The 24,507-nt window shown below is 35.5% G+C and overlaps 4 protein-coding genes across 4 annotated transcripts; 1 reads left to right on the top strand and 3 right to left on the bottom strand.

The window, feature by feature from the left end:
* Positions 1 to 7,321: 7,321 nt before the first annotated feature.
* On the bottom strand, positions 7,322 to 8,380 carry LOC139854704 (uncharacterized). The gene is made up of 4 exons (XM_071843994.1): positions 8,185 to 8,380; positions 7,968 to 8,078; positions 7,578 to 7,714; positions 7,322 to 7,456 (listed from the first exon to the last, which is right to left on the bottom strand). Exons 1-4 carry the CDS (start codon positions 8,378 to 8,380, stop codon positions 7,322 to 7,324), a joined length of 579 nt encoding a protein of 192 aa, XP_071700095.1.
* A 5,306-nt stretch (positions 8,381 to 13,686) lies between these two features.
* Positions 13,687 to 15,655, top strand: LOC139898964 (pentatricopeptide repeat-containing protein At1g74630). The gene has a single exon (XM_071881801.1). It carries the CDS (start codon positions 13,687 to 13,689, stop codon positions 15,616 to 15,618), a length of 1,932 nt encoding a protein of 643 aa, XP_071737902.1. The 3' UTR covers positions 15,619 to 15,655.
* Positions 15,656 to 15,657: 2 nt separating this feature from the next.
* LOC139899240 (HVA22-like protein k) lies at positions 15,658 to 18,313 on the bottom strand. Its single transcript, XM_071882083.1, has 8 exons — positions 18,264 to 18,313; positions 17,646 to 17,704; positions 17,416 to 17,513; positions 17,234 to 17,285; positions 17,093 to 17,156; positions 16,396 to 16,491; positions 15,985 to 16,057; positions 15,658 to 15,904 (listed from the first exon to the last, which is right to left on the bottom strand). Exons 1-8 carry the CDS (start codon positions 18,294 to 18,296, stop codon positions 15,741 to 15,743), a joined length of 639 nt encoding a protein of 212 aa, XP_071738184.1. The 5' UTR covers positions 18,297 to 18,313; the 3' UTR covers positions 15,658 to 15,740.
* Positions 18,314 to 18,872: 559 nt separating this feature from the next.
* LOC139898878 (putative pentatricopeptide repeat-containing protein At3g18840) lies at positions 18,873 to 21,151 on the bottom strand. Its single transcript, XM_071881705.1, has one exon. It carries the CDS (start codon positions 21,120 to 21,122, stop codon positions 19,089 to 19,091), a length of 2,034 nt encoding a protein of 677 aa, XP_071737806.1. The 5' UTR covers positions 21,123 to 21,151; the 3' UTR covers positions 18,873 to 19,088.
* Positions 21,152 to 24,507: the final 3,356 nt, after the last annotated feature.

Raw genomic sequence — 24,507 nt, 5'->3', positions numbered from 1 at the left:
CACAACTCACAGCTTTGGGTAACAATATTGTTAGGAGATTGCGTGGGTTTTTGTGGGTGACATATGCGGGTGAAGAATTGAGGCCATACGAACGGTTATTTGAAATTAATGAGGATATCTTTGAGCCATTAACTATAGAGTTCTTTTCCACTGTTAGTTGTAGACCGCGAGCCTCTCCGACTGAGACAAATTTCTTGACATTCAGGTTAGGAGGGTTGGAGCGCAGCTTGAGTAAGATTGGGGTAGCTCGGGCGTTGGATTTATATCCCGAGTTAAATGACAACAATTTAAAGTGGTTCTTGGTACAGGGGAAGGTGTTTGGGCAGGAACCGTTTAGTGAAAGTGATTATTGGTCAACGGTGGTGAAAGGTGATGCGGGTCCTTTTATTTCAAGTAGGAGTGTTCAGTCAATGCTTCGACTTCCAGAGGACCGGATGATTTTTAAGATGATTGCCCACATGTTTATGGCTAGAGGAAATGCAAATAAGATTTAGCGAAGAGATCTTTGGATTCTTCAGCAGATTAAATTGCGAGAGTGGATTGACGTCCCTTGTATGTTAGGAGCATGGTTTCAAGAGATTGGCACAGATAAACGAACATAACGCCCGTTGTTACGTGGGCACTTGGTGACTAGATTTGCTCGGGTGTTTTCTGTCCCGACTAATAGGTGTAGTATGTTGGGGGTTGAGGCTATGCCCACTAATATTTTGTTTTTCTCAAAAGCTGAGTTTATCCGAAGAGGTCCACAAGGTTGGGTTTTGGTGGATGATGAGCAACAACAACCAGGAGACCGGGCTGGACGTGGTCGTGGATGTGGTGTTAGTCGATCCACGTATGAGGCAGGTAGCTCGAGTGCTGCGAATGTACATGGTGCGTGGACACTTGGTGAAGAGAGTTGGAATTCGTTGGTAAACAGTGTAGACGGTATTCATCTGGAGTTTCGGGACAGCCGGTCAGCATATAGTGCTCAGGTTGAGCATAATCAGAGAATGCAAGTGGGAGGTATGGTTGGTATTTACTCCAAATCGTGCCCATACTAGATGATGGTTTGTTAATTGTTCGTTTGGTTCTACATATACTTTTGAAGATGTTACTTTATGGTAGAAGATTATTATCTAGTTTAATTGCTTGAGGACAAGCAAAAATCTAGTGTGGGGTTGTTTGATATCGCATATTTCAAACGCGTTTTCCTTAGCGATATCGGGCACATTTTGGTCCTTTTGGATACGATTTGGTGTTATTTCGATAAGTGTTGTGAAAGTTCGAGTTCTAAGACCAAGGAGATGAAATTTGAAGTTATTTAATGGTTTTAGTAATTTTCTATGGAAACGAGTGAAAAAGATTGGTTCAATTCGAGTTGGGTTCGAAAACGAGTGATTTTATGAGTTTTACAGTCCGGATTCAGCAAAAAGGGTCTGGAGCGCCGCTCCAAAACATGGAGCGCCGCTCCAGTAGGCAGGATTTTCAGTTCGAGGGGTTTTGGAAATCCAAAAACCAGTTTTACAGCATATGGAGCGCCGCTCCACCTTCAGTTGGTTTCAGATTTTACCTATTTAAAGGCCGAATTTATACCCTAATTTATCATTATTGCTTCCAGACGAATTCCAGCAGCTTTTTGACGAAAAAGGGTGATTTTTGGGGAACCCCAAGATCATTCTAATACATCAATCATTCCGGAAACGCGTCTAGATCCGTTCATCATTCAAGAACACAATTTTCATTAGGTTTAATCCTTATCATCATTATGAATACTCTTAATTGTTTATTTGTGATTTTGGTTTTAGCCATGGTTGGCTAAGCACTTAAATGTTTGTCTAGATTGAATATTCGTATGTGTTTGGATGATACTTTAATGTTTGATTTGATTAATGCATGATAATTATGAGTTTTGATTAAGAACCATTCTTGTGGGTGTTGATTATTGTACTAGGTAGATTAGTTATCTTGTTTGAACAAAGAGAACCCTGTTTCAATTTAGTACAATAGTTTTCAATTGATTTGTCTTAACCAATTGGGTGCTTACTGGACCAAGGGGGTAAACCGGGTAACAAAGATTAAACAAAATAGGGGTGAATTGTGTGGAGCGAACGAGTAACCAATTGAATCTTAATCTTATAATTAGTTAATTACTAAGTCACAAACGAAAGAGGTCTTTGGTGAAAGGGAACCCTAAGCCAATAAATCCTAGTTTGACGTGTTTGCTAAAAGAGAACTCTGGGTAAACCGATTCTGTAGTTGCATGTATTGATAAATTGAACTAGTGCTTAATAACAAATCATCCGACACTGCGAATAGGAGATCTAGGCGAACATTCTTTTTTCTATTGAATTCAAATATCTTTACTTTTCGTTGAGTCTGCATTTATTTCTTATAAACTTAAAAACACAAAAATATTGTCTTTTACTTTTAATCAATCTTTGATTTGGCTAATCGTTAAATAGCCACAAAACAAATTATCTCGTACTTTTGATTTTCATAGATTAACTTAGTTTATTTTATTAGTTGCAATCTTAATTCTCACGTTTAAACTGTCCTTGGAACGATTTCGGAATTACCAACTTTATACTATTGCACGATAGGGTACACTACCCGTTAGTGTGTAGTAATCTTTAAACCGGCATTTTCCAAGATAAATTATATACTAGATTTCACACATCAATGACCAAAACACTCAAAGGTATAAGTTATATTTCAAGTGATATAGTTTATGGATAATTTAAGTCTATATTTTGACAAAGGTACGAGTCGCGAAACGTAAAATACAAGTTTTCTCAGTGTACGAAAGGACGTACGGAAAACCGGAATCGAGGCATAAGTCGAGTGACGACGTACGACTTATCGGGACAAAAATTACAAATCAACTATGCACGTGAATTTAATATAATATATAATTAATTATATAAATTAAATATATTATAAATATAATATAATAATATGTCGACGAGGTAGCAAACAAAAGGTTTGTGAGCTGGTAACAGGGGCCATGCGATCGCATGGATCCCCCTCACATATACCATGCGATCGCATGGAAGCTGGAGGTAGGAGAACATGTATAAAGCTCGAGCATTTCGGACGATTTTCTTCACCAATCATTCTTGCATTCTCTTTACTCTCTCTCTCTCTCTATATATATATATATATATATATATATATATATATATATATATATATATATATATATATATATATATATATATATATATATATATATATATATATATATATATATATATATATATATATATATATATATATATATATATATTAATAATATTATTATTAAGAAGATTAATATTATTATTATTAATCGTATTATCATTATTAGTAGTATTATTATTATTATTATTATACATAAAATAATACGACGAGGTTCCGCTCGCATGTTTTCAAAATGGGTTTTTGAGAGGGATAGAGCTAAGGAAATTATGGGTTATAGCTATGGAGGTTACGAGTATTGTTCGGAGGTATAGCTCATGAGTCAAACTAGTGTTTATCATCTCTGTTGCGTCTACGTACTTTCCTGCAATATTGAATCTCAATATTGATACGTGAGCACTCATATTTTATCTTTTATATATTAATAGTGTATTCCTGACTAGTGCTCGAGTATATTTGATTATGCATGCTTGTATATTTAATTTCATCATTATATAGTATATGTTGAATCACGAATTTAATACGTATATTACTGATATAAGGTATATGATACGCATGTCGTTGGAAAGCTGTCGAAAAATTTATAACTTTTCATTTAGAAATCGCGTGATTTCGATGAACGGATTAAAAGATATGATCAACTGAATTATGGTTGACGTTAATTGAAATTGTGTTTGAAACTGTAAATTAATATTTAAACAACTTGTCTATGTGATTGATAAATTGGATTTTTTAGATATTACTAATCGAGTAAATGAATTTCTATATAAAGCACGTTTTGTTTTGTTGATCAATTGTCAAAGTTGACTGTCTTATCATGTTTTAAAGCTTTATAAACACTATAATCTGATTTTTCAAATATTGGAAAACTATATGAAAATCATGTTCGAATGCCACGATAATTCAAGTATAATATAGCTCCTGAACTAAATAATATTTTGAGTTTGATAAACTATAAATTCGTTCAATTATCAAGACTTATACTATATTAACAAACATGTATAGATTAAAAGATCATTTTGGGTCAGGTTGACTTTTGAGATGACTTTTGTTAACTTTTGCATGTCGGTCTCGAGCATTAGGATTGTGATACACTATGCCTTGACCTAGCTTATTAGACATGTATTGACCAACATATGTTCTCTAGGTTGAGATCTACAATTATTTGACATTCTGAGTTTCGGTCACATTTCGGTGAACTACTTTATGTACTGCTAAAGTGAGTTTCATTTGCTCCCCTTTTAATTGCTTTTGCAATCTATATTTTTGGGCTGAGAATACATGCACTTTATTTTAAACGCAATGGATACAGGTACATACTAAATTCTACACCGAGTTTGAACCGAAAATCCCTTAGCTTTGGTAACTAGTAATTGCCGGTTATAAGAACGGGTGGGCGCGAATAGTTGTATATGGATCCATAGGGCTTGACATCCCCGTCTGTTCCAGGTATAGAAACCTTAGCCTGAACTATAAAGCAGACGTATACTATTTGAGTTTAGTACACGTTGGTTTGCGTGAATTGTACATGTTGGTTGCATGTATGTTAAAATAGGGGTACATATTATAGACTTTAAAGTTTAGTTACCAGGGTGCTCAATCTTGTAGAATATTTTGATAAACGTTTCTGGATGAAACAACTGAAATCTTGTGATCTACCTTTATATACAGATTATGCGAAACATTAAAACTATGAACTCACCAACCTTTGTGTTGACACTTTCAAGCATGTTTATTCTCAGGTTCCTAGAAGTCTTCCGATGTTTGCTTATATGTTAGACAAGCTTTGTGCATGGAGTCATACATGTTTTATTCAAGAAAATGTTGCATTCACAAAATCATCATCATGTATCTATTTTGACTGCATTATCAACGGATATATTATTGTAAACTATTATTTACGGTGATTATCTATATGTAGAAATCATCATATGTCGAAAAACTTGGATTTAAATATTCATTTATGGTATACCTTTTCAAAAGAATGCAATGTTTATAAAACGTATCATATAGAGGTCAAATTCCTCGCAATGAAATCGATGAATGACGTATTCGTCCATATGGATTTGGAGCGATCGTCACACATGTTTATTCTCAGGTTTGAAAGAAATATTCCGCTGTGCATTTGCTCATTTTAGAGACATTACTTGGAGTCATTCATTACATATTTCAAAAGACGTTGCATTCGAGTCGTTGAGTTCATCAAGATTATTATTAAGTCAATTATAGTTGGATATATTATGAAATGGTATGCATGCCGTCAACTTTTGATGTAATAAAGTTTGTCTTTTAAAAACGAATGCAATGTTTGTAAAATGTATCATATAGAGGTCAATTACCTCGCGATGTAACAAAATGTAATGCATTCGTCCAGATGGATTAGGACGGGTCTTGATAAATCATCGGTCTTTAACCATATCGCCTAAAAATAGAATGGCTTCTTAGGGTGCTCCCAACAGCTCGTCTAGGAGCCAGCCCAGGAGTCCGCCCAATAAGAAGCTGATGGCACGAATCTGCCCACCACCCCGCCCAGCTCCCTCGACTCTCCGTTCGTCTGTTTTAATCACATTTCAGGACGTAAGGGGCTGAATTTTGTGGTACTTTTTGCTAGTGGTCTTGTACAATTGATTAATTAATTAATATAGTGGGTGGAAGGAGTGTTACTGTTGTGAGTGTTTAGTCCTGGGAAGGAAGTGAGATGAAAGTGCTGATGTGGTGCTGAATGGTTGGTTAGTCCTGGAGGAAATCCTGTCATGGTTGGGAGCACTTTTACAAACATGCAATAAAATCAACAAGCATCATCATCATCATCATCATCATCATCAGACCAATCCCAACCATGACGCCGTCATGGACATTTCCTCAGCGACACATCAGCTTTCTCTCTCCTCCTTTCTCACCACTTCCTCCCATAACACTCCCATAACACATCATTGCCAACCATGACATATTTCCTCAAATTATTATTATTATTATTATTATTATTATTATTATTATTATTATTATTATTATTATTATTATTATTATTATTATTATTATTACATTTACAGTTTTTAAAAAAAACTAGTGTTCGAACCCTAGCTTCGCGCCGGGGTTCGGTTTTCAATGTATTATATTGCGTTTAGTTTGTAAAATTATTTCGTGGCTAACGATAATATCGTTGAAGTGCAACTCGAGTCGAACTAAAAGGTATAATCCGTGAAAGATTTAAATGTTATTTTAAATTAACAATATATGCACATCTCCGCGTTTCACTATGGAATTGTCGACTTTTAAAAATTTAACGCAAAATCGACGTGTATGAAAAGTAACTCAAATATTTAGCATTTTTTAAAAAGCGTCTATATTGCGTATAGTTAGTGACAGTGTGCTCCTAAAATTATTTCGAGTTTAACGATGGTGTCAGAAAAATTTAACTCGTTGCGAGCGAGAAGATATGACCCGTTGAATTTTTGGGTGGAGTTTATTTAAATTTTTTTTATGAAAATGAGTATTTGACACTATACCCCCTGTTTGGGGGGTCGATTTTAATATTTGAACAAACTATGGGGCCTTTTTTAAAAAAAAAATATGGAAAATGGAAAAAAAAAGTGAAAGGACGAAAGCGCCCCTGGTGACTATTAATCGTTTTTGTCTATTAGGTAGTATATAAAGTATGTGGTCGCTTTATAATGAATGAGAAGTTTAATGGTTAAAGTATAAAATGTTAAAAGTTTGTGGTAAGTTTATAAAAAACATAAAGTTAACGATTATATACTTTGGGGCTAAAATGTAAGTGAGTAAAAGATTGGAGGTAGTTTGTGAAACTTGTGAGGTTTACTATTCAGTTTGCTATGCCTTTTAGATATATAGATATAATATCTAACTCCACTTATTGTAGACCACTCATGTATATAGTATAATATTTAAATATTTATAATCTATTCTAGACCACTCATTTATTTATATAGCATAGTCCGTAATATTATTATTTTTTAATTTATATATATCTTGCAACTGCAACTTTCATCCTCTTTCATTTATATATATATATATATATATATATATATATATATATATATATATATATATATATATACACACGATAGATACTCTATTGAAGGAGCTTGAAACTCAAAAAAGAAAACAAATGAAAATAAGAACAAGCCTCTCCATTTGGGCTAATTTATTCCAGTACGTCGCCCTGCAACATGCTTGTGGATGAAAAATTCGAGGGCGATGGGAGTGAGGGTGGGGGAGGATGGCCGAGGGCGGCACCAATGCCATCGGCGCCCTCCCGTGACGGTGTTGATGACATCCCCTATCACATGCCGTTGGGAATGGTATCATAAAGCCTTTGTGTGTCAACTTGCAAGTCCCATGAAGGAAGAAGACATCTTTTATAAAGTGAATGCCTATGAAGATATCGACACTTTCCTCACCTTATTATGTGTCGACAATGATGTGAAACAATTAAACGAGTTTTTCAAACTCTTTTTCTCATAGTCTGAAACGTCTGATTCAATTTTAGCTGCAGAACCCTTGATGGCTTTTGGTAGTATGCAGTGACAACATGAGCCTACAAAACACGTACAAATTAAATTGTAAAAAAAAAAAAAAAAAAAAAAAGGCGATGAATTTAAGTTTTTAAGTACCTAATCTGGCTAGCCGGTTGACCCATTTGGGAATATTGTTTTCTGTTAATTGATAACACATGTTTTCACAAAAATGATTGCAATTTTTCCTAAATACGTGATATATGTCACCATAGTAGTTACTAGATTGAAGCTCAATGAATCTATGAACTTGACTTGGGGTTAATTTCGTGGTACCGATCAACATTGACTCCCTAAACGTGAAACCGGGACATTTCTTAGGCTCGATTTCAAACACACCGCTTTCTGATTCTTGATGACTTCCAAAACCATATTCCACACCATGAACTGAAAAAAAAAATAAAAAATAAAAAAAAAATCACAACAAATTAACTATTCGGAAAGGCCTTTTTTATCCAATTCATGTGAAAATAAAAGTGAAGAACAAATTGACCTTCTAAGCCTGTGTGAAACGCACCAAGACCTGTCCATGATATACAACTATTGATACTAGATACTATATCATATACATTAAGGTAAACAGGGGCGGTGCCAGGTGGACAGAAGCGAGAAGAATCGTCTTGTGGCAGGATGCAAAAAAGACTCGATTGATTTCCGTTCATATGGTAAGGAACTATTTTCGATTTCATGCCTCTGAAGGATGTGAAACTATTAAATATGATGCAATGACGATGGACTTAAATATGCAGCATTGAGTTACACTAAGCAGCAGATGTACAACAAACTGATCATGGAACTAATTGTTGGGGTGACCTTCACCCCATTCTCACATCGGTTGGAGAGGCAAAAACAAAGGCCCTTATATGTGGCTTGATACCTCTTCCTCACAGGACGCGTTTTAAACCCGTGAGGACAGTTGAGTCGCTGGTGGCTCGCTGTTCCCAAAGCGGACAATATTCTGTGGTGGTCCTGGCTTCTGTCTCCGTTGCCATCAACTGGTATCAGAGCCGCGGTTACCACACCGATGTTGGGGGGGGGGGATTGTTGGGGTGACCTTCACCCCTTTCTCACATCGGTTGGAGAGGCAAAAACAAAGGCCCTTATATGTGGCTTGATACCTCTTCCTCACAGAACGCGTTTTAAACCCGTTGCCATCAGTTGAGTCGCTGGTGGCTCGCTGTTCCCAAAGCGGACAATATTATGTTAGGAAATTACGGTTTCACTAATTCCCACTACCCAGCCCAACAATAATAGTAAAGAAATAAGAACAATACACAACACAAGATTTAACGTAGAAACTCCAAAACAGGAGAAAAACCACCGGCCCCCAAAGAGAGAAAATACACTATATCACAAATTGTTACAATGATATAGACGACTCTCTTAAGCCAACTACACTCTCCAAAATATTTAACTAATACAACTCTCAAACAAGGGTAAGAAAGAAAGAAATAATCAAATACTTAAAGTGTATTGATTGGTGCGATTTGGAATGAAGACTTAGCCCCTCTTATATAACCAAGTCACTCACCCCTCACATCTTCCTCCCACCTATGTGGGATACACATATCTTCTACTAGCCAAAATAAACCAACAAATCTCCACCTTTTGGCTAGTAGAAGATATGTGTATCCCACATAGGTGGGAGGAAGATGTAAGGGGTGAGTGACTTGGTTATATAAGAGGGGCTAAGTCTTCATTCTAAATCGCACCAATCAATACACTTTAAGTATTTGATTATTTCTTTCTTTCTTACCCTTGTTTGAGAGTTGTATTAGTTAAATATTTTGGAGAGTGTAGTTGGCTTAAGAGAGTCGTCTATATCATTGTAACAATTTGTGATATAGTGTATTTTCTCTCTTTGGGGGCCGGTGGTTTTTCTCCTGTTTTGGAGTTTCCACGTTAAATCTTGTGTTGTGTATTGTTCTTATTTCTTTACTATTATTGTTGGGCTGGGTGGTGGGAATTAGTGAGACCGTAATTTCCCAACAACTGGTATCAGAGCGTCAGGTTTGACGGGGGTCTCGGTTATAGGAGTCGGAGTATGCTCTGTGGTTGCCACGGGAGTGGATCGTCCACATCAGAAACGAGTTCTATTGATCGTATAGGGTATCTGGTTAGACAATTTTTTTTCTGATTCGTAGTAATAGTTGGATTTGTTAGTGGCGAGTTGTGGATTTCCGATTTAAAGGGTCCTGGCTACCTGCTACATCTTTTGGCTATTCGAAACGTGAGCAAAATCAGAGAAAGTGTTGTTTATAGGATACGTATACGATGTCGAAGTTCAGTCCAATGAGGTTTGATGTAGAGAAATTTGATGGGAGGATCAATTTTGGCTTATGGCAGGTTCAAGTCAAGGATGTGTTGATTCAGTCCGGGTTACACAAGGCATTGAAAGGTAAACCCACCTTTGTTTTCGGCAGTGATTCTAGCAGTAAGTTCGATGAAGAAGAATGGGATGATATGGATTTGAGGGCAGCAAGTGCGATTCGTTTGTGTCTTGCAAAGAACGTGCTTGCAAATGTGCACGGGTTATCAACGGCAAAGGAGCTTTGGGTTAAACTAGAGCAGTTGTACCAGGGCAAGGGCATCTCAAAACGGTTGCGTCTTAAAGAACAATTTCATACTCTGCGTATGGATGGGGGTTCAAAGATTTCAGATCATCTAAGTATTCTTAATGGTATTGTTTCAGAACTTGAAGCTATTGGAGTTAAAGTGGATGATGAAGATAAAGCTTTGAGGTTGATATTATCTTTGTCATCGTCTTATGAACACATGAAACCTATTTTGATGTATGGGAAAGAAACTCTGAAGTTTGAAGACGTTACTAGCAAGCTCCTATCCGAGGAGAAAAGACTGGAAGGTAACGGGGTCTCGTCATCAGGAGATACGATAGTGTTGTGTTCGGATAGGCGAAAGAGAAACTCTGGGAAGAATCTGGTATGCTGGAGGTGCGGGAAGACTGGGCATGTAAGGGTTAATTGTCCAGGTGGAGCTAATCCGGCAAATGGCTCCAAAGACGCTAACATTGTCTCCGTTGTTACGGAGAGTGACGAATTCCTCTGAAGTCACGTCATCCTCATGGTGTGTCCGCGCCACCATGGAAAGAGATGTTTGTTAGCGGTTCCACAATTACACATGGGCATTGGTTTGGCATTTATGCAGGTTGTGTGGTGAAAACTGATGTTGTAGCTGATGGGACTTTCGGGAAAGCCAAACAGGGAAGTTGCACCATAAAGTTTCAGCTGGTTGTTCAACAACATGTGCCGAGGTGAAATGCTTGGAATGTGATATTCTAAGTGCTATACTCTTAATGGTGGAGTATGATAATTCTGTTAATAGTTATGATTGTCTGTGATGACAATGATTGTCGGGTATTGACAATGTTTGATGAAGATGCAAATTTTATTTCTTGGGTTAGAGATAATGTCAACGGCATGAAGATGAGGATCTTGAAGTTGTCGTCGAGAAAGCATCTACGTCGGTTATCTTCGCAATGTGGAAGTATGGTTATCTTCTTCTATCCAAAAGGTGGAGATTTGTTGGTTTATTTTGGCTAGTAGAAGATATGTGTATCCCACGTAGGTGGGAAGAAGATGTGAGGGGTGAGTGACTTGGTTATATAAGAGGGGCTAAGTCTTCATTCCAAATCGCACCAATCAATACACTTTAAGTATTTGATTATTTCTTTCTTTCTTACCCTTGTTTGAGAGTTGTATTAGTTAAATATTTTGGAGAGTGTAGTTGGCTTAAGAGAGTCGTCTATATCATTGTAACAATTTGTGATATAGTGTATTTTCTCTCTTTGGGGGCCGGTGATTTTTCTCCTGTTTTGGAGTTTCCACGCTAAATCTTGTGTTGTGTATTGTTCTTATTTCTTTACTATTATTGTTGGGCTGGGTGGTGGGAATTAGTGAGACCGTAATTTCCCAACACTAATTGCAAATCATATCATCATAATTCATACTTTATGAAAATGTAAAGATAGATTTTTTTTTTTTTTTTTTAATTGCAAATCATATCATCATTTCATGTAAAGATAGAAATGAAATATGCCATTGGATTAACGATAAATGAGCAACTTGACAGCCAAACCAAAGCTGTATATGAAATATGCCATCGGATTAACAATATGTATTATTTGGATTCATGGAAACTTTAATAAACAAAGAATCATATAGTCAAAAGTTGAGAAATGAACAAAGTTGAAATATGATCCCCAATTTGGATATCTATTGTAACATTTCTTACCCAATTTTGTTTTCATATGCAGACATAATAAGTTCTGAACTTTAATGTAAAACCTAATTTATATTTATATTTATGTTAAAAAATGATAAATAAACAGGTTCAAACCCCAATGTCCAATGCACACCATTTCGTATTTTAGGTGTTAGATGATAGGTTAGTAGTCTAACCAGATTGTGGGTTGGGTAACAAAAAATAAAGATACAAAACAACGGAGATAAAAGGTAGAAGCAACGGCTGGGTTTTGATGGTGGATAAGCAAATTTGACGGGTGGCTTAGAGCAGCGGTTCAAGATAGCCGACTAGGTCACGGGATCAACCTAGCCGTATCTTTCTTCTTCCTATTTTTTTCTTCCAGAGTCAAACAATGTCTTCTTGTTCTAAATTCCACCTCATTTTTTTGTTCTTACTTTTACGTTTGCGCCGTCACCCAACATTCAACCACCCAACATTCAACCGTTTGTTTTCTTGTTTATTCGTCTACACACAACCATCTTCTACACTATATTATTGTTTATTAATTCATGCGCATGCGTCTCTACTATATTCTATCACATCTATATCCAGATTTTCATAACTATCAAACAGCCGCCTATCCTTTGCTTCTATATTTTTCTTTTATTATTATTATTTTTCTTTTTTCCTTTCTACCAAGCCAATCTCAGAATATGTGGTCTTTTTAACAAAATAAGATCATGAATGAAAAAAAATACCGTCGGCTTTCTTTATTAGTTTTTCTTTTCCATCAATAATTGGCGTGAGACTGAGCCGCCTAGCATGACTAGGTTCCAAATCCCGAAAAAAGAGAAAATAGTCAAAATTCTTATTTGCAGCGTTCAAGAATATTGCTATCGTCAACATATGTTGCATCCCAAAGTTTTACTTGATCCTTAGGCACAGCAAGCCACGGCGTAAAAAAAAAAAAACGCTACGGAAAAGGAGAAGCCATCATCGAATATGCTACTCTACAGGCGAATATCAGTCGATTTAATGTGACAAATAAGGAAAAAAAGTTTACACTTTTATTTATTTCATACGGAGTATTTAGCTTCTTCTTTTCAGTCCGAACTTTCGCGATTTTGCCGTTCGGACTGCGAGTGAGTGTTAGATGATAGGTTAGTGGCCTAACCCGATTGTGGGTTTGGGTCCATTAGGGTTATAGGTGTATTAGGGTTCTTATGTACTATAAATATCGTATGAGTGTTGAATAATAATTATGGGGTTTTCATAATCTTACATTTCGTACATATTTCGGGTTTTAGGATTTTAGTATTCTCCCCGTCCCCATTTATATGTCCGGTTTTAAGCTATATATAGAATATATAGATATAATAGAAATAATAATAATTGTTGGAGCTATTTGGATCTTCGGATCGATGTTTCTAGCGAATTAGAACTTTCAGGTATCGATTTAGTCAAACCGGATCGAATTGATCGGATTAGATCGATCCGTAGAGTCGTTAATTCGACTTGGTGGGTTTTGGGATCAGTTTGGCATGCGAGAAAACGTCTAGAAGGAGATTAGTTGATTAACCCTAAATTTGAGACATTAGGGTGCACATGTATCAGTACGGATGCACTATAATTGAACCAATAAGATGAAAGAAAATAAAGAAACATGTTTGACTGAATGACTCCACTCCATCACTTATGAGGGGTTTGGTTTAAAAGTTTAATAACGTTTGTAAAAAACCAAATCATCGAGCTACAACATTTCATTGACCTTTTTTGATCAAAATCTTGACGCATGAACAACATCGAGTCGTTATATCTTACATTACTTAAACGCTGCAAATCCCTTAAATCCATCAACCAACTTCACTCTCATATCATCAAATCTGGCCACATTTCCAATTCATTTATCACCGGAAACATCATTCTTCATTGCGCCACACTCATCTCAAATGCTCTCCATTACGCCCAGTCTCTCCTACACCATTTCCCAAACCCAGATGCATTCATGTACAACACCCTCATTCGTGGTTTCACCGACTCCGATCACCCACACAAATCACTCACAACTTTCATCGATATGCGTCGTAACATACAACCCGATAGTTTCTCGTTTGCTTTTGTTCTTAAAGCGGCTGCGAATATACAATGTTGTGATACAGGTATTCAACTGCATTCGCAGGCGGTAGTGTGTGGGTTGGATACTCATTTGTATGTTGGGACTACACTTGTTAGTATGTATGCAGAGTGTGGGTTGATTGATTGTGCACGCAAGGTGTTTGATGAAATGTTTCAACCAAACATTGTGGCGTGGAATGCCATGATCACTGCGTGTTTGAGATGTTGTGATGTTAATGGTGCCGAGAGGTTGTATCAACAGATGCCAGTTAAGGATTTGGTGTCTGATAATATTATGCTTGATGGGTATATGAAAGCTGGGGAGATTCACCTTGCTAAGAAGCTGTTCTTCAAGGAAATGCGTGTTAAAGATGATGTTTCTTGGAGCACAATGATTGTTGGGTTTTCTCACAATGGGTGCCTTAAAGATGCTTTCGATCTGTTTATACAGTTGCATCGGGTTGGGTTGAAACCTAACGAGGTGAGTTTGACGGGAATACTTTCAGTGTGCGCACAAGCTGGGGCTTTTGAGTTTGGGAAAATACTACATTGTTATATAGAGAAATTAGGGTTTGTTTGGATACGTTCTGTGAACAATGCATTACTGGATACATACTCTAAATGTGGGAACGTTAACATGGCCCGTCTAGTTTTTGAAAGAATGCCCGGAAAAAAGAGTATAGTTTCATGGACGACGATGGTGGCAGGGTTGGCTATGCAAGGGTATGGTGAAGAAGCCCTGAAACTGTTTCATCAAATGGAAGAATCGGGTATTAAACCCGATGGGGTTACCTTCATTTCGATTCTGTATGCTTGTAGTCACGCGGGCTTAATTAAAGAAGGATGTCGGTATTTTGAAATAATGAAGAATAAGCACAACATAGAGCCGAGTTTTGAACATTACGGTTGTATGGTTGATTTATATGGTCGAGGTGGCGAGCTTCAAAAAGCTTACGACTTTATAACTCAAATGCCGATAAGAGCAAATGCTGTTATTTGGCGAACACTTTTAGGCGCGTGTAGTATTCATGGTAATGTAGAGTTGGCTGAAGAAGTTCAAAAGAGACTAGCTGAACTCGACCTTAATGATTCGGGTGACCATGTTTTGTTATCAAACATATATGCTTTTGCTGGGAAATGGAAGGATGTTGTGAGTGTAAGAAAGTCAATGCATAGTCAACAACTAATGAAAAACCCGGGTTGGAGCATGATTGAAGTTGATAAGATCATGTACAGTTTTGTTGCGGGTGAAAAAGATTGTGAAATAACAAAGGAGGCGTATACAAAGCTTAAAGAGATTATGTTAAAAATTAGAGTTGAAGGCGGGTATAAACCAGAGGTAACTGGTAGCGTTTTACATGATATCGAAGACGAAGAGAAAGAAGATTCAGTAGCTATGCATAGTGAGAAACTTGCTCTTGCATTTGGGATGTCAAGATTATGTAACGGAAGTGCGATAAGAATCGTCAAAAATTTGCGCGTATGCAACGATTGCCATTCGGTTATGAAGCTTGTTTCTAAAATCTTTAAATTGGAGATTGTGTTGAGAGATAGAAGTAGATTTCACTCTTTTAAAGATGGTATTTGTTCTTGTAGAGATTACTGGTAATTAATAATAATGATAAAGTAATTCACTTGATGACTAAAATAAGTAAATGACAATAAATATTTACATATGGAATTCATAAGCTGATAAAAGATTCAGGTTTGACTGATTTTGTTGACCATATGTTAAGTTGCAGGGACAGTTACATAACCATCTTCATCACCATCAGCAGCATTATTGTCATTAGATTCAGAGTTCTCTACTTGTTCTGTTTGGACTATGATTGTTCTTCCCTCGGGTGGTGGGACCGGTGGGACTGTTTGACTGCTATCGTTGACAAATTGCTTTGCTGATTCAAGTAAAGAAGATAAAAATATACAAGTAAATTCGATTGGCATATGAATGTATAATAACATTCATGCTCTATACCTGACATCAGAATCTTCCTCCCAACTGCCTTAACGAATCGAATTTCTCCTTCGTGGGCACTAATGAATTTACCCTGGAATACAGTATTTGTGCGATAAACATTATATTGACCAGACAATTGATTATGATCTTTAATTTAACTGAAGAATTTAAATAAAACACACGCATCTATATATCGACAACTGCACATACATCTAGGCCCGGATCTGTGCATACATCTAGGCCAGATCTGATAGCTTTGTTGTAAAAACTTATCTTTGTTCTTCCTTTAGGTGTAAGTAAAGTGGCAGTTCAATATTTTTATAATTGTAAAATCCAATCCATAAAGAAGATTCGGTTCTCAATATTTGTTTTATGATGTAAATGGCAGTCACCGAGTTTCAAGCATTAAAATGAGGAAAGGGACTTTACCGTTTCGCTGTATAACAATGACACAATCATATCAAGGTTAGCTTGATGCTTCAAAAGGAAAGGGCGTAAGTGACTCATGTATATGAGTTTAGCACCCTGCAAAACAACACGAGAACTGAACATGATTAGGACTCACGATAGTAATTTTTACAAGTTCGAAATTCATATCCCTTGTATTAACTGACAATTAGAGATAAAGAAGTGTAGAGAACACATTAATTTAAAATCCTAGTTACGAACAGAAGAGTATGAGTTATGCATTACCCTAAGGGTCAAAACTCAAAAGGGTAAACAAAAAAAAAAATTGTTTACAAAGGAAACGGGTCAAACGGCTGAAAGTCGCCAAAAGGGTGTTTCTTGATGCATACAATTCCTAAAATACTTTACTAATATTAAAGGATTACTATATAGACATATAGTAGTAATATGGAGTTTGTAAACATATATGAACACTATTATTTATTCATGAATAATCTTTTTCTTTTCTTTGGTAACATCCGGACATCCAAGTTGACTCGTACAAGAAAATTACATATTTCGAACTGATTCCCTGACCCTAGATTCTGCCTCTTCTAGTCATAGTCACTTATAGAGTTACAGGCATAACTAACAACTAAGTAATAGACTCGTCAAGTTAAAACTACAGTTTAAAAATTTAGTTAGGCGCTTTTAATTTACAAAAAAAATGCCTGCTTACATTCGTGGTGGGAAGCTGAAGCCAGACAAGAAAAGCAAACTTTACGTGATAGTAAAGCGGAACCCTGAAAAAACATTGATTGGTTTATATCAATCAAATTAAGAATGAAAAGATAAAGCAAAATCCCATTAAAGATTATACCATGATATAAGTTTATCAGTAAACATTTCTGCAACACTAAAAGTACCATATGCTGCAAACGAAAATTCATTATTAGTATATACAAGAGAACATTGTATATAAAAGTTGATGTAATACCTAATAACAAGTAAGTCTATATATTACTGACATTATGTAAAACTTTAGGTCACATTATCACTAACCTGCCCAATATACAAGCCACTTTTGTTGATCGATTCTATTTTTCGACTCAATCGCTTTATAAGTAGAATAAACAGGCAAAACAACTCCCACAGAACAACTGCAGACAAAAACACGCATTAAATTACAGTTAAAATTACAAAGTTAATATCTTTTTGTTATCAGCATAAATGCCGCTAGCAAAGTTCTCAACTCAAGTAATTCAATCTGTACGACTGTGTTAAAAGCTTACCATGCTGTTTTTAAGACAATGTTGGAACCGAGTGGGCTTAGTAGCAGCTTCAAACCAAGCTGCATTAGCAATTTAAAACATACATTACATAACTAGTACCTAAATTTATACTCTATGTATTTCAAGCTTTTACAGCTTGTTATGTTTAGGGCACACAATATATGGGTTGACCAATCAATGATCTTATGGGTATACAACTATACATAATTTTACCCCCACCCTGTTCATGTATTCGTAATTAATCAATTCTTTTAGCCTAATATTAGCATCACATAGCAGTTTACCTTTTCAATAACCAAAAGGCACTTTAGAGTGTATTGAATTTTAATTTAGCTCAATACAGGGGAAAACACATTAAAAAAATTGTATAAATATCTACTGTTTCAATTATTATAGTTTTGATTGATTTTTCTGGTTTTTTAGATAAAAATCAGAACAAATTAATGGACCAGCAAAAGTCAAACATGTTGGTATGTTGAAAGCAAAACAATATAAAAGGTTTGAATAAATATATCAGATTATAACATATGAAATCACCTATAGATTAAAGATTAATCATTATCAGTATCGAAACCCTTGATATAAAACCCTAGTTTGAGAGGAATTGAGATTAATTACCTCGCTTGGCAGATTTGAACCTAAAATCGACATCTCGAACGCAATTGAGATCTAATTCTGTAAACGGGATGTTGTTTCCTTTTTATTTTGTTGTCGGAACCTATTGTTTGATAACCAACTTTTTACATTATAGTCCATAAAGTATAATGTATCTACTTCAAGGCCCTTATACTTTCTTTTATCTCCATGCCATATTGTTATTAGCAGTCCTTTGCCCCTCAATGTATCAGTGAGTACCGAGTAGAGAGCGTTTACATAGTTACGATTTACGAAGCCTAGTTCACGAGAGCAGGGTACTCTTATCTTTTAATGCCGATGAATGTGAGATTTTGTTTTTGAACCTCGTCAATTTTATCATTATTTTTTGACGATGTTTGGCTAAATTACCAAACCATCAATAGCAATTTTTATGTGTACATAAAAATGATACAGGTCGAATTTTTATATCATTAGAAGATAGAATATCAGATGCACTTTATAACCGAGTTGGTTTGTGATATGTTGTATAATGAATTCAACGAATATAATTATTTTGGTAACTAAGAGAGATTCAAGTAAAATAGTGTCACAAGTTGATTATATATATTTTCTGTAACATATATACAACTACCATATTATCTATAAATATGTACAGTATTTAATTAATGGATGAAGTGTTTGAAAAACTCAATCCGATTTGTTTTGTCCCTTCCCGTACAAAAGATGACTCATTTTGACACATCAACTGACCCGCCTATTCTGCAACCTCTTTGATCAACAAGCATCTAGTTCAACTCCACACAACATAATCCATGCTCTTAAATAACACAACAAACTTCACTAACATTAAAAACACAATTGAATATCTTCTTTATCATTCATTTCCATGGTCAAAAAATCTAAAATACCATAAGTTGCTTCAGCTTCTGAGAGACACGTGTCACCAGATGTAAAACTATGAACTTTACTCCCTACATGAACCCAACTACAACCAGCATGTTTACTAACATCATTCCCTCTCATCTTTCTTCTTATTCTTCCCATCTCATTCCATTGACCCTCTGCTGCATAAACATTAGCCAGCTGTACATACCGGGTCCCACTGTCCCCACCAATTCTCAACAATTTTTCTTCTACTTCTCGTGCCAGGTCAGCATTCCTATGCAGCTTACAAGCACTCAAAATTGTTCCCAATATAACCACATCTAGTTCAACAGGTATATTTTTCATAAACTCCATTGCTCTATTAAGTTCATTCGCTCTCCCATAAAGATCAATCATACACGCGTAATGATCGAGTTCAGGTGTTACATCGTACTCTTCTGTCATCAATTTGAAATAACTTTCACCCTTTTTAACTAACCCGCAGTGACGACAAGCTGACAAAATAGCAATGAAAGTTACTGTATCAGGCCGAAAACCACTTTTTACCATCTTATCAAACAGTTCAAATGCTTCATGTTCATAACCATGATGAGCAAAACCAGCCATCATTATATTGTATATCACTAAATCTCTAAACTTAACCCGTTCGAAGAATCTTAGTGCATACGTTATGTTTCCACATTTCGAGTACATGTCAATTAACGCGCTGATTAATTTCCCATCTATAAAAATCCTCATTCTTAATATATAACCATGTATCTGTTTTCCAGGATCAATAGTAGCTTGTAACGCGCACGCACCAAGTACGGTTGCAAGGACCGAACCATCACTAGCCGTTGTTTCCTCAGCCTTGAACAAGTGAAACAATTCGAAAACTTTTTCACAACAATGGCAGTTCAAATAGCCAGAAAACATAGCGGACCACACTACCAAATTCTTTGTCGTTAAAGAATCAAAAATCTTTCGGGCTTGTAACATGTTGTGTTGTGAAGAGTATCCTACAATCATTGAAGTGGTTGAAAACTGATTATCGACTCCAATTGTTGAATGGATCGATTCAGCATATGTCATGTTACCACATTTGGAATACACATCAACGATTCCACTACTAATGAACTGATTCAAGCTCGATATCTCCTTCAAGACTTTAGCATGTAGTTCTTTTCCCATTTTTAAATTCTTTAAAGACGAGCAAGAACTAAAAACGCTAGCAAAAGTATGTTCGTTCCATCTAACTCCTTTTTTTGTCATACAAACAGCCAATTCAATGGCATCTTTATCATACCCATTTTGAGTGTAACCTGCGATTATTGTATTCCAAGATACCACGTCATTAAACTCCTGTTGGCTTGAGAAAATTTCTAAGGCCATATCTAACTTTCCTTCTCTGCAACACGCAGCAACAACTGCGTTTTTTGACACCACATCCACCGACCCATGTTCGCAGCTGTTAAAGGCCTCATAAGCTTCATTAAAGCACCCACTTTTCGAATACATATCGATCAACGCACTCACTGCGAACCCACTTATATTATTCCCAGTTTTCACCATAAATGAATGTAACTGTTTCCCAAACCACGAATCTTTCATCTTTGCTGTCAAGTTACACATTCTTGTGAGAGTAAATTCGTCGATTTGCACATCATCCCCTACAGAATACATCTGCATAAATAAATCAACCGCCTTTGTTTCATATCCATCACTGTTTGCATACCCCGATAACATCGAGTTATAAGTCACTGAATCTTTACACGGGGCAGCTTCAAACAGAACTTCAGCTTGATCCAAGTTATAGGACTTTATATGGGTTGAGATTATTGCATTCCAAGTGAAAATATTTCGTTCAGGCATTTCATCGAACAGTTTGCATGCTTCTTTATTTAGCCCATGTTTGGAGTATAAATGTATAAGCTGATTGCATGCAAACACAGCAGTACTTTGACCGGATTTAATAGCGTAGCCATGAGATCTGAGACCATCGATTAGTAATCTCATTTGTGATTGACATTTGAAGATAACAAGGAGTGGTCTAAACCCCGGGCATATATCACATTAATCACATTAAATAATTATATTATTATATTTAATAAATAAATAAAAGACAAAATTGCTGAAATAGTCCCTGTGGTTTGTACCAAAATGCTGATTTAGTCCTCGTAATTTTTTTTGATGGATTTCATCCTCGTGATTTGCAAATGGTGCTGATTTCGTCCCTCTGACCGACGGATGTTAAAAAAGTCCGTTAACTCTAGTCACATGCCACTCACATGAGGGTAAATTCGTCATTTTTATTATTTATTTTCCTTTTATCTTTTAATTTTATCACTTGAATATATTCATCTTCCCCAAATCAACACCATTTAAACCCTAAAAACTAAAACCAAGTTAAAATCACTAGATCCATTAAGTAAATTCAAATCACTTCAATAAAAATAAAAATAGAACCTGGTATGTATTTAAAGATTAAAACCCAACAACCATAGCTCTACTTGTCTTTCTTTTCATCTAATTTTTTTTTCCCTAATTCAATCAATAACATTAATAAACAATTAAACATGAAAATAAACCCATTAAACAAAGAACATTTGAGGTGCTGTTACTCTAATTTAAGAAACCCACTTATATAACACGATCGGTAGTGGTATCTCATTTTCTCACCCTTTTTCTTTCATCTACTATCCAGATCTCAAACCTAAGGCTTTGTTCCAGAGTCTTATTTTGGAGAGAAAAGAAATGAGATGGAAGGAAAATAAAACGAATTGGTGTTCCAGAGTTTTGTGTTGGAATGAAGGGAAAGGAAGGGAAGTGATTATTATGCCTAATTTTCCCTTCTACACTTCCTTCCAAATTAAAAAGATTCCAATCCCCTCCCTTTCATTCCCTTTCACTTTATTTCATTTCTCTTATTAATAAACTCTGGAACAGAGCCTAAAAGATCAAGCAAGTAACCCAACCATCTTCAAAACCCATAACCACCACCGCCAAACCCGTAACCACCACCGTCCCCCGGGGACCAATCATCAATCTTTCAGAGTTGATTCCGGTTATAATACCGCAAGTTCATCCCTAAATCTCGCTGTTGCAGAAATCGAACCATAGATCAAACTCTAAATATTGAACTATCGTTAACGATGGGAGTTCCGGTTAGTGGTATCTCCATCGAAAATCTGATTCTGTCTTTTCCAATCATCTCCGCCGAAAATCGAACTGTGTTACCCATGTTTCAGGTTTGCTTTTGGTTTGGAAAATAAAGTGAGGTTGGTGTTATAAAGAAAAATTGAAAGCGAAAGTGATAGTAAAATATTTATGTAGATCTGGTTTGAAAAAGAGTTGGAGTTTATTTGAGATGTATTGAATTTGTTATTGTTTGTGATGTTTTCTACTGTCCCTCTCGAGAAGTTCTCACAAATTAGCAGAAGTTCAGTTTGAGTTCAATTAATTAAATTGAGATGTATTCAAATTAGCCGATGTTTTCTTCTGTTGTAAAAGAATCATGTTAGGATATAATGTAAACAATGGATCTTGTTTCTCAATTTTATAATGTGTTCTTTTTTTAATGTATGGAATGGAATAGATGGGTGGATTTGTTAACCTCAATATTTGTTTTCAATATGAGATTATTTTTTAAATGTGTTAATGAATGTTTTTTTTTTTTTTTGATTACATATGATTTGGTGTTGAATCTTGGTTTGATTACGTGATGAATTTGGATTTAGTTTTGCATATGTTTTTTTAGTTTTAATTAGATGATAGATTGAAGATTGATTTATGGGTTTATGTAATATGAACTTGAATGATAGATAAAAAATGATGCAAATTAATTTGAGGGACATGCAATTTATTTTGAAGGTGCTGTGAATTAATTGATGCACAATATTATGGTTCATCATTTTTGGGTGGAGAAGGTTTAGAGAAGAGGAAGAAAGAGTTGAAGAAATCACAGGGACCGTTTAAGCAATTTTGGTACAAACTACAGGGACGATTTTAGCAATTTTGTCAATAAACGAAAGAAACAGACGAAAATACCCTCACATGTTTGGCACATGACTGGAGTTAACGGAGTTTTTTGACGGCCGTCGGTCAGAGGGACTAAATCAGCAACTTTTACAAATCACCGGGACCAAATCCATAAAAAAAAGCATAGGGACGAAACCAGCATTTTGGTACAAACCACATGGACTATTTCAGCAATTTTGTCTAAATAAAATATACTTCGTACTAAATAAATGTAAACATACTAAATGTGGAAGGCCAAGTCACTCTTCATCTAATTTTTTTGTTTTTAATTTTTTTTTTTTTTCATTTTAAACCTCTTTAATAATTTTTTTTGTTTTTATTTTATTTTATTATTATTAATTAACCTATTTTATAAAAACTATTTTGAGGTGTATATACTTTTTTTCTTACTTATCATTTAATAAAATATTTGTACAAATCGTCAATGTTCATATCGTAATTATGAACCACTGATAACCACCGATACGGTGTTTAAAATATAGAGTAAACTAATTATCGCGACAACGCGCGGACATCTCTGCTCGTTTATGCTAATTTTAAATGCTCTCTAAAAGGCCAAGAGTCCGTATTTGTATTTTAAATGCATAAAATACGCCCGTAATGGCGTGAATTTTTTTTATAGTTTATTTCATATTTTCCCATGTTTCTTACCCCTTTTTAGCAAAAGGTTTAACTCCTACTTTGTGTTCCTCCATTAAAAAAAACAGTTAATGTTAGAAGCTTAGAAATTGTAATCTATAGTTACTTTATTAGCATATTCTGTAGTATAACATTTAACGGTTGACATATTTATCAAATCTGTAATTTGTTTGAAAATCCTACTACCAATTTGTATTTTACTTTTAAGTATAGCACTTGATGAATCTTTAATGTTGAGATTTTAACTGGAAACTTCGCATCAACTTGTGGGATGTGTTTTGGGTGGTGTATCAGCTTGTATCAAGAACAAATTTCATGAGGCAGAGATAACAAAACGGTCATCTTGGCTAAAAGTGTTTGGTTGTAACTGTGGGACTATATCTCAAGTGGTGTATGGGCTTGTATTAAGAACATACCTAGCTATGGGTTGTGTACGCGTCTGTCAGTCTGTGGGGCTAGGGTGTCAATATACGTTAAGATGCAAGTCAAAGGTTCAAAGTTCAAACATTCAGCATTTTGATTAGCAAGTATATGAAAAGATGTTGAAATAGGAAAGAAAGCAAATATAGGCCTAGCTTCTTACAAGCCCTAATTAATTCTTAGAAAAATCATTGCATTTATTCATTTAACTTCAAACCATTGGAATACTTTGTTTCAACATCATCTAACAGCTAATTGATCAAGGGTAAACCAAATGCGCAAAAATCAATGAATGTGAAAAATA

Source organism: Rutidosis leptorrhynchoides, chromosome 1 (assembly GCF_046630445.1).
Source record: "Rutidosis leptorrhynchoides isolate AG116_Rl617_1_P2 chromosome 1, CSIRO_AGI_Rlap_v1, whole genome shotgun sequence".
In the NCBI taxonomy this organism is placed as follows: Eukaryota; Viridiplantae; Streptophyta; class Magnoliopsida; order Asterales; family Asteraceae; genus Rutidosis; species Rutidosis leptorrhynchoides.
The sequence above is the reverse complement of the archived record's forward strand: the minus strand, read 5'-3'. Positions and strand labels throughout refer to the sequence as shown.